At 34.2% G+C, this 10,465-nt stretch overlaps 2 protein-coding genes across 6 annotated transcripts; one reads left to right on the forward strand and one right to left on the reverse strand.

The window, feature by feature from the left end:
* Nucleotides 1-1,864: 1,864 nt before the first annotated feature.
* Nucleotides 1,865-2,704, reverse strand: LOC127801190 (protein DMP5-like). Its single transcript, XM_052336097.1, has one exon. It carries the CDS (start codon nt 2,619-2,621, stop codon nt 1,962-1,964), a length of 660 nt encoding a protein of 219 aa, XP_052192057.1. The 5' UTR covers nt 2,622-2,704; the 3' UTR covers nt 1,865-1,961.
* A 1,659-nt stretch (nt 2,705-4,363) lies between these two features.
* On the forward strand, nt 4,364-8,945 carry LOC127800972 (probable sodium/metabolite cotransporter BASS2, chloroplastic). 5 transcript variants are annotated; one of them, XR_008022915.1, is made up of 9 exons: nt 4,367-4,878; nt 5,285-5,425; nt 6,045-6,200; nt 6,282-6,403; nt 6,490-6,651; nt 7,623-7,683; nt 7,853-8,118; nt 8,498-8,528; nt 8,607-8,941. XR_008022915.1 is itself a non-coding variant. In XM_052335690.1 (7 exons), exons 1-7 carry the CDS (start codon nt 4,459-4,461, stop codon nt 8,054-8,056), a joined length of 1,266 nt encoding a protein of 421 aa, XP_052191650.1. In that variant the 5' UTR covers nt 4,368-4,458; the 3' UTR covers nt 8,057-8,600. The 5 variants fall into 5 exon arrangements, 1 of the variants encoding a protein (XP_052191650.1); XR_008022913.1 differs by having other exon boundaries at nt 4,368-4,878; nt 7,853-8,528; nt 8,607-8,943; XR_008022914.1 differs by lacking the exon at nt 8,498-8,528 and having other exon boundaries at nt 4,368-4,878.
* Nucleotides 8,946-10,465: the final 1,520 nt, after the last annotated feature.

The following is a 10,465-nucleotide window of genomic DNA, read 5'->3' on the forward strand; positions in this document are numbered from 1 at the left end:
AAAAGTTGAAAAGCATATTTATGTCTTATGTTATTGTTGATTTAAGAGAGGTGCATATCCATGTTCTCATGCACGCATTCCATAATTTCATCATCATATAGTAGTGAGCATAAGAGGCGACTCTCATTTTAATAGTCACATCACTAATTTGTGTTTTCTTAGACTTTCTTAACTCAAGTATCTTTCTCCACACATGATCTTTCTCTAATACCAATATATATTTATTCTTTCCAATTTGATGATTGCATAACATTGAGTTTAGTTTTATTTACTCAATTTTTTCAAACTGCTTAACTGTTAATTTTGATTAAATTGATATATTTGTGATGGCAAAAACGATAAAAAAATCCTAAACCTCTATAATATAGAACCTTCCTACAACTCAATATGTTGAGATATTGCACTAAAAACATTTCATTGCAATTGGGGGCTTATGTTGGAGACCCCAACTTTAATAGGGGTCTCATGAATTAAGAGAGAAAGATGAAGAACAACAATATAACAATTGCTTCATTGCTAACCTTGTACATCATAAGATAATTGTAAAACCTAGAGTTTTTAACAATAATTTATAATTAAATTGAAAGTAATTAAATTTGAATATAGATATAGAAAATGATAAAATTCAAATATTTAAATAAGTTATCTTATAATATAATATTATATATATTAAATAATATATCATATAATATCTTTATCCAATTATCTATATCTATCTACCTTCTATACTTAAGTGATTTAAAAAATTAGCTACATTAACAAAATTTAAACTCACACCTCTAAACAATGATTAATTTTTTTAAAAAAACTTACCCTTATAATTTATTTTATTTAAAATTTGCTTAAAAAAATAAATTGTTATTATTAAATGTTACCAAATAAAATTTTATTTATTTTTGTTACATGTATATAATGCTGACCATCCTTTTATTTTGTCAACCTATTATATTATTTGAGCAAACAATCACCTTAGTTATTTTGACTAAAGTCGTAGGTCAAATTCAGTTTAATTTCTAAATATAGTAATTTTGATTATTTTGATTTAAATCGATTTTTATATTAAAAAAATCAAAATAATCGACTGAAATGTAAAAATAATATCATTTTTTATCCTTCCATTTGGTCTTTTTCAGCTTTTTGACTTTTCTTTTTTTTATTTTTTCGATTGGTTTGGCTTTTTTGATTTTTGGTTTATTTGATCAATTCAATTTAATTTTTAAAATAATCTTAATTTATTTAATTTAAGCAATTCGATCCGTTCAATATGTTTGCCATTAACGACGTCACACGTTAACAACCTTTCTTGATTGAATTGTTCAAATTTTGAAAATGAATACAGAATATTGAAAACATTAAAGAGAAAAAAAGAAGTTGACAATTCCCAGTAAATACGTTTCCTCGGTAAACGCGTCGGCCAATAGATCTCTTTCGATTCGGCACGTTGCTTAAAAGTCATCAGTCCAGACTTGTCAAATTCTACCTACTCAAGACTAACCCACATTTTCATTTATGTGTTAATAATGCGTTATCTATTTGTATTATCATATATTATTAATATATAGGAAAATGCTATTGGTACACCCATTTTGTACACCTTGAACTACAAAATGGGGTATTATGACAAAAAATCTCTCATGAGGCGCATAGAGGCGCGTGGAGAGGCGCAGGGTATTTTAGTCATAATACCCCTTGTGTAGTCCAAGATGTATGTACAAAAATGGTGTACATGTAGCATGATCCTAATATATAATTGTCACGATAATAGTGTTTGAACAATATTTTAAGATAAATATTATTATATTAAAAAGTAACCAATGACAGAACATACACGTGTTGGCCGTTGAAGGCATCTTTGAAAGGTCTGTTAAATTAAGGGAATTTATTAATTTAGACAGGTGTTTACAGGTAATTAACCAAATGGATGGGAAATTAATAAACGAGAGCCGGAGAAGGCAATCCAATCAATTGCCTGAAGTAAGAGGGTAACCAATGCCGTGCCTTCTGGTCGGGAAAACCATAAACAGCAAGCTGCAGATGACGCCGATTCCGATCGGAACGATGTCCAGGACCTCCCGAGTTTCACGCCCGGGCACCGGGTAGAAGCAACTCACCACGTTCTTGTCCCTCAAAGCCACCGCGACGAACACGAGCACTGAGAGAACTGCGTGAATCAAATCCATGAACCTCATCCTGTACTTGCTCAGATCGGGAAGCCGATCGCCGGACGAGCTGCTGGGTTGGTAGACGTCGAAGAGATAGAGGCCTTTGAAGGTGGCGAAGCCGTAGAGGACTTGGCCGTCCGGCGACTTGACGCTGTCAGTGAAGGAGGCGAGGAAGCTGGAGAGGCCGAGCAGGAGGAGGAGGAGAAGCGTCAGCGGCCGGGTGGCGCCGTCGCAGACGCCGTTCTTGGTGAAGATCGGGGTCAGGAGCTGGAAGGCCAGGAGGGTGCCCGTCGGCAGGAGATTGGCCAGGTTCGCCGTGCTGGTTAGCGTCTGCGACAGCGCCCGCTTGGACAGTGACGACCGCGCCGGCGACTTGGGGGTCTCCGGTGGCGAATCGGAATTCAGTGCATCGGGTCCAGATGTTTGCTTGGAGGGAGCTGGCCTTATCCTCAGAGACATTTTTTCGGCGAAGGTGGAACAAGATGAATCGTGGAAATTAGGGCTTATGGAGCTAAGGTTGTACAGACAGAGACACACAAACATGTGTATATATAGCAGCTGGTCGCTTGCGGTGAAGGGACAGAGCAACTTCCCATCATTTTGTAGATATTGCCGTGCTTGTGTTTTCCATTAGTCTAATGGTTTGACTGTTAGATTTTAACGTGTCCGTATAATTTCCTATTTTATGGGCCTCAGAGCCTATAATATATTTAATATTATAATTGCCTTCTAATCATGCTGATGCTGATCTGTTTTTCTTTTAAATTCTATTAAAAAATTATTTATCCCCATATATTCATCAAAACGCGAAAATTCTATAAACAAAGGCAAGATCGATCCACCTGCCAATCGACTCATTCATTGGCCGACCAATTTACTACTGGATGGTGATCGACTCATCACCTCTCTCTCTCGACGATGACCTTTATTTTCTTCCCTTCTCTCGTTGTCAATATCTATTTTTTTTTTTCATTGTCCACTCATTTAAAAGATAAAATGTGTAATTATAATAAAATTTAAATTTAAAAGACATGGTATATTCACTTTTAAGTTAAGAGAGAGGGGACAAATAGTTATGAAAAAAAGAGTTGGAGGACATATTTATAACTTAATTGGACATGACCCAATTATATGAAACGAAATTGAGCAGGTTAGGGTTGGGATTAATCTGATTTATGGTCATAAACGAGTCAATTCATTTATGATGCGATTATTTTCGTGTCTTAGATGAATTAACCCATTTACACGTAATGACATGTTTAATTAAATGTGTTAGCGAGTTGACCCGAATACGTTAACACGATTATATACGAAATGATACGTTTAATTAAAATGGCTAGTGAGTTGATCTGAACATGTTTAAAACTAAATAACACATTTAATAAATGATACAACACGATCTATTTAAATTAAAAGGGTTAAACAGATTAACAGGTGATATGATGCGACACAACACGTTTAGTTAAACGGGTCGTGTCGTGTTACACGTTTAATAAACGTGTCGTATTCGGGTTTAAAAAATTTAACACGATTATTAAACGAGTTGTGTTCTGGTTAACCTGACACGTGTTATACGTGTGTCTCAACACGACACGATTACGACCCGTCAACCCATATTGCCACCCCAACTTAAGCCTTCAAATAAATATAAACATATTTTTTATCATTTATGAACCATAATTTATTAGTTAAAAATAAATAATAAATTTTAAAATAATCAAACATAATATAAATGATAAATTTAAAATTTTCTTACTTTTTAAAACAAACAATAATTTTAAAAATTTTCAGTTAAAAACAAAAGAAGTTACGAATTTTTTTTCCTGAAATCTCTAAACTTTTTTGTGAAAAGAAACATATTTATGATATTTTTTAAATATTACCAAAATCGTCTTAAAATTTTTTAAAATTATAAAAAAGGTTTGAAAATATTTTTTTAGTCTTTTTTTCACATTTCAGAAATGAAAACGCTAAAATGGTGCTCCGGATACGTTTTCGTACATCACAGTTTAGGAATTAGATTAACTTATTTTAAGATTATTTATATAATAAAAAATATTATAGTTTGTTAATTATTAATATTAGATGTTATTTACTCTAATCGAATAAAATTATTTAAAAAAATCAATAACTGAGCCCCACAAGAAGGATTGAACGGCCCGGGACATCCCGCTGGATTTCCATGGCACGACACGCTTCCATGCCGAGATTTTTTCTTTTTTAATTTTTCCGAGAAAGTCGAATAGAAAAGGACGAAAGGCTAAACAGTTAACACTGGCCGGCGGCGATCAGGAAGATGTCTGCGTCCCTTTCACTCTGCTTCACCGCTTCCACTTCAAACCTACGATTTCGAACTCAACCAAGTGTTCCTCTATTCGGGCCCATCAAATTGAAATGCCCCGCCATTTCCAATCCCCCAAAGCTCCCAAATCTGCTCACCGTCAGATCCGGGCACGGAAACCCTAGCTCCGATCGCGCATTGGGCGGCCTAGCTGAACCCAGATGGCAAAAATTGCTGTCCACTGCAGCAAGCCTTTACCCTCTCTATGTTGCAGTTGGAGGGGTGGTAGCTTGCTTGAGACCTTCCACTTTCTCGTGGTTTGTGAAGCGAGGGCCAGCTTCTTATAGCTTGTCGCTTGGTTTCATTATGTTGGCAATGGGGCTGACATTGGAGCTCAGGGACTTCTTAAATTTGTTCATGCAAAGGCCCCTTTCTGTGAGTCTTCGATGTTTCCCCAACTGGTTTTATATTTTATTTTTGTATAGTAAGGCTAGATTGCCAAGGGCCCCTTTCTCAAACTGGTTTGTTTGATATAAATTCACTGCAGAGAGTTTTTGAAAAAGGGTTTGGGAACAATTTATCCGTTTTTTGTTATTTGGTTCCAAAATCATATAACAATTTTTGAAAGAATAACCAAATGGCTCTTGGGTTCGACTCCGTTTCTTCCTGATAAGAAACAGACAGTTCTATTATTTTACTAATCGAAAAGACAATTTTATTTGCTTTTGGCAATGATCAAATATGGGCCACTAAAGATATGGGCATAGCCAATCTAGAATGTGTGAAGTTGAGCCCACCTACTGGGATTAAGGGTTGATATGTTGTTGTTGGCTATAATCAGATAATTTTTGGATGCGTTGCTCAGTATACAATTATGCCATCTCTTGGATTTATCATTAGCAAAGCTTTGGGGCTTTCTCCTTCGGTTTCAGTTGGTTTAATATTGCTTGCTTGTTGCCCTGGAGGTACAGCGTCCAATGTGGTAAGAGTAATTTCCATTTTGACCTTGATCTATGTATTATACCAATATATTTGTTGGACATTTTGAAAGATGAGGTTTGGCGATTATGGCCTGATTATGTAACACATTTCTAAAACGTGCAGAGTTCATAAGTTTGGTTTCTACCTTTTAGTTCTCACTCAGTTTTGTTGGTATCTGGTTCTGATGTTCTAGAGGTCGTTCTGTAACAGTTGAAGTGGGCACAGCTTCAATGTTAACATTGGGATTGAGGCCTTGAGTTCAAGGAACTATGACGTAGGCATTTTTTGAGTCTGTTTATCTACAAAACCCACTTTACATAATTTTAGATCTAATAAGACCTTTGAAGTAAAATCCAGGATGTAGTGTGAGGTCTTAGAACAATAAATGAATATGAGTTACTGACTGCACTATTAAATATTTGACCAAAGAAAAAGATCCAAAGTATGCATTTCTATTGTAAACAGATGGATGGGGGCTTTTATGTACAACAGTATAGGAAATTATGAATGCAGTACACCGATTCTATGAGTGTCTGAATCAAAATCAATGTTCTTCAAACTTTTCATTAATTTGTATTGCTGTTTCTGCTTATTTCTATTTTTATTAAGTCTTGGTACAGGTGACCTTAATTGCTCGAGGAGATGTTCCCTTATCTATTGTAATGACAGCTTGCACAACTCTTGGAGCTGTACTTCTAACTCCACTTTTAACGACAATTCTGGCTGGAACTTATGTTCCCATTGATGCTGTTAAACTTTCCATCAGCACTCTGCAGGTAAATTTATATTCACTTCAAACCTTTTCACATTCCTACATTCTGTGTAATTATGGCATTGCTGTTTCTTTTCCTGTTTAGGTGGTGGTTGCTCCAATTCTACTGGGTTCTTATATACAGAGCACATTTCCTTCATTTGTGAAAGTTGTGACACCTTTTTCACCCCTTTTTGCCGTTCTAGCTTCATCTCTTCTAGCTTGCAGGTATTCTGGTTTATCCTTCTAACTTGTGCTGTAAATATGGAGCTTTTAGCCTCTCTCTAAATTGTTTGTTTTTGGTTATTTCTTAGTGTATTCTCAGAAAATGTCATTCGTCTGAAATCTTCTATGGCTGTTGCATCTATAGCATCTGGGACGTCTCCCTTTCTTATTGCCCAAACAATTCTATCTGGTGAACTGGGGCTTGTAATACTTTCCGTAGTACTATTGCATTTTGCAGGATTTTTTTTGGGGTAAGAATTGCTGCCCTATTGTCTTTAACTCTTTTGATTTGATAACCTGTGTCGTGTATTAAGATCTTAGTGTTTGTAATGATTATGATCAGTTGGCCTTAAAATCATTGTGGCTGTTACTTTATTTTCCTTCACTACCTTAGGTGCAGTATTGAGTGTATAAATGGTACAAATACAAACTGAGGCGTCCAATATTCTTCCATTATGTGTAAACTTTACAGCTACCATTAGTATTATTTTTTACATTATGCCTATAACGGGTGCAAATTATACAATAAAGGGACAGAATGGCCTCGATGAGCTCTAAGTAATACTTGAGTTGGACAAGTTTTAGTATTTGCACTTGAAAAAACATAGTATCAAGAAGGGTTTATGTCAATGTACAAGTTTAGGGTCTCAGAGTTGTTATATACTAGGGATTTACCTCTACCCATGACTGTTATGTTCGAGAACATCATATGTTGACTTGTCATAATTTTCTTCAATTTTGCATTTATCCTGCTTCACAGAGAAAATAGCAAGGACTTTACCATTTTTCTACCCATGCTCGTTCTTGATTCATGCTAGTCTTCTAAGGCATTTCAGTAAGATGAATCTTGAATTTCTTTCAAGTCAATCAAAACTCTTTGTAATGGCCCTTCTAAATTTTGAGAACATTCAACCTCCAAATAAACTTTATGATATACGTATTCAAGCCTTCATATTGCACACCAGATTCCATTAAGTGTCAAAATAACTAAAAAAAATAAAAGAAGTTACTTCAAGCTACCCTTCAGATCTCTGGCATGCTGGTGCCATATAAAGTCTTCAGATGGTGCTCTCCTCCGTGCTTCAAGACTTCAATGAGAAAATGCATCAAAATCCCCTGCAATATTCTTACTTCAGCCAATGGAATGCAAAATATTCTCATCTCAGTATTTTTGTTGATTGATTAACTGATCTATAGCGGTAATCTGGGATCTTTGTGCCAGGTATCTGTCAGCAACTCTTTCTGGGTTCAAGGAGCCACAACGGCGAGCAATATCAATTGAGGTACTTATTACGCTAATTTTATTATCTATTAAAACTGATAAAGCTTTACAGTTTTTTGCACAATGGAGTCTGTGCTCTTGCTACATCCTGTAGAAGTCCAACAGTGGTAATGTTCTCTCTGCTGAGGAAACATTTACATCTAATTTTTGGCTGCTTAACACTGTTTCAGGTCGGCATGCAAAATTCTTCCTTAGGGGTGGTTTTAGCAGCCTCCCATTTCACCTCACCGATGGTTGCATTTCCTCCTGCCATGTCTGCTGTAATAATGAATATTATGGGAAGCAGTTTGGGTTTCTTCTGGAGATACATTGATCCATCTGACTCAAAAACTAACCGTGGAGTTGATGACAGCAACCATGAAACGACTAGTTGATGATGGTCAAAACTAGCCACGAAGTTGATGACAGCGACAATCAAACGACTAGTTGATGATGGGTAAATGATGAAACCCTTTTTTTTTTTGTCAATCACCATAAGGGTGTGTTTGATTGCACACATTTATCATAGAAAATGTGTAGTTATTATACATATTTTCTATTAAAGCAATCAAACATTCTTAATTTTTCTGTGAAAAATATGTGTATGGTACAAATATTTAAAGTTTCTTTCCATGGAATTATTTTCTAAGGGGGTGGGGTAATTTTTGTTTTCTAAGTAATGCAATCAAACACACTCTAAGATTCTTTTCTCTTGCCAAAATTTTCGACCAAGTGTTATTTATCCGATTATTTTGCCTCTCCTCTGAGTTCAAAATATCTGTTGCCCTCATTTTGGCCGCCTGCTGTGAACGTTACTTGTTGGATGACTTGAGCAGACTGACCTTTCTAACAGATTGATTAATGAAGGTTTTTCTCTGAAACTTGATTTCCAACCCCAACTTAACCAATTAATCCGCTTATGGCCACTATGTTTTTGTTCTCTAGGGTATCAAAGGGCACCGGTCCGTTGAGGTGTGCGGTGCAATGCAAAAGGGGCAGGCATTGATATCTTTGGATATCCTAGAATTTGCCCCAACGGCAGCAGCTAGAAGTCCCTTTCTTGAAGTAATTATTGCATTAGTTTGTGTTGGCAAAGAGGAGAGGGGAGAGATGCTCCAGGTTTAGGTGACATTTTGTCCGAATAGGGTTTGGTATTCTGGTCCATGGGTTAAGCTCAAAGGTTTAGAGAAATTGCTATTTTGACACTCCTTTATGATATTTTGAGAGAGATTCATATATTTTATATGTATTTATGTCACATCAATATAAATGTATAATATATTCATTGTACTTGTTTTTAAAAGTGTCACAATTAACCTTTCCTAATAATATAAAGTAAAATAACTTTCAAACAAAATTCCGTATAGAAATTTTATACGTACACTGTAACAATATTTCTATAAATATAATTAATACTATTATAAATTACATCATCATTGTGTGTATATATATGTGTGGTTAAATTCATATATTGGTTTTTATATTTTTACATTTTTTTTGTGTAGTCATATAAATTTTTTTTTGTTTCAATTTCACTCCTATATTTATATTTTTTAGTTAATTTAATTATTATATTTTGATTTTTTTTTTTGGTAATAACTTCATTTTTTTTATTAATTCATATTTATATTTTTGAATTAATTTAATTTTTATATTTTAACGTGTAAAAAAATAAAATAAAATGTATTAATTTAATTTTTTTATATATTAAAATATATGTGTTAAATCAATTTAAAAATAAATATAATTGAAATTACGAAAAATTTGGATATATAAAAAAAAGTTAAAATTTAAAAATTAAATTTATTCAAAAATATAAATATATGATTGTAATTAAAATAATAAAAATTTTAAATTATTACACAAAAAATAGGTAAAAGTTGAGGCACAAAAATATGAATTTGCCCATATATATATATATATATACACACACTTTAATCCTGTAGCATAATTCAAAGATAATTTGTAACCGTGGTGCCACAAACAGTGCAATTGGGATGGGCCGCCCTTCAGGGGACATGACGAACACATGAGCCTGCACGTGCGTATTAAACTTTATAAATTCCTTTTCTTAATTCGAATTGGTTTTAAATTAAATTTTCCTCACCGATGGTGACACGGACTTTTGAAGCTACCAGTGCCATATGGAAGAAATATTTACGTTGAGCCAGAAGGTTTGGAGATTAGTTAGTCATAATTGTTTGCAAATCACAATTATATAAAGCTTTTATGTGAGTTAATTAACACAAACTAAATATTTTTTAAAAAAAAATTACATTCAAGTATGAAATAACCTGTACTTTGCACATTTTCTTGTATTCATCTTATGAGTGTTCAAAAAAACTGGTGCACCGCAAAAATTGGTCAAACCGAACCGAACCAAACCGATCCGATTGATTTTTTTTTTGGCGGTTGAAAACGGTTTGGATTCTGTCCAAACCGTGCGGTTTGGGGTTTGGACAGTTTGCGGTTCGATTTAAAACCGAACCGCCCAAGAAAATAATAAAAAAAATTATAAAAAAATTATTATTATAAAAATTTAATAATTGGCGGCTCATCCTATTTATTTTTTAGACTATTTTGTCTTTATTTTTTGCTCATATTTATTTACATTTAATTGTCTTTATTTACCAATATTTATGTCTTTATTTACCTTTTTTAAATATCTTTTTTTAGTGATTTTAAATAGCATTTCAAATCGCGGTAAACTGCACCAAACCAGACCGGTCTGGTTTGGTTGAAAAATTGCACTAGCGATTTGGCGTGCTGAAAATGATTCAGACCGAGCAAACTGCATTGCGAAC

Source organism: Diospyros lotus, chromosome 5, assembly GCF_014633365.1.
Source record: "Diospyros lotus cultivar Yz01 chromosome 5, ASM1463336v1, whole genome shotgun sequence".
Taxonomy (NCBI): domain Eukaryota; kingdom Viridiplantae; phylum Streptophyta; class Magnoliopsida; order Ericales; family Ebenaceae; genus Diospyros; species Diospyros lotus.

Excerpts from the sequence above, each read along its gene's own strand:
- LOC127801190 (XM_052336097.1), bottom strand. The coding sequence starts at position 2,621 with ATGTCTCTGAGGATAAGGCCAGCTCCCTCCAAGCAAACATCTGGACCC.
- LOC127800972 (XM_052335690.1), top strand. The coding sequence starts at position 4,459 with ATGTCTGCGTCCCTTTCACTCTGCTTCACCGCTTCCACTTCAAACCTA. Across the intron at positions 4,879-5,284 it reads TCATGCAAAGGCCCCTTTCT|ATAATTTTTGGATGCGTTGC; the intron begins GTGAGTCTTCGA and ends GGCTATAATCAG. Across the intron at positions 6,652-7,622 it reads TTTGCAGGATTTTTTTTGGG|GTATCTGTCAGCAACTCTTT; the intron begins GTAAGAATTGCT and ends TCTTTGTGCCAG.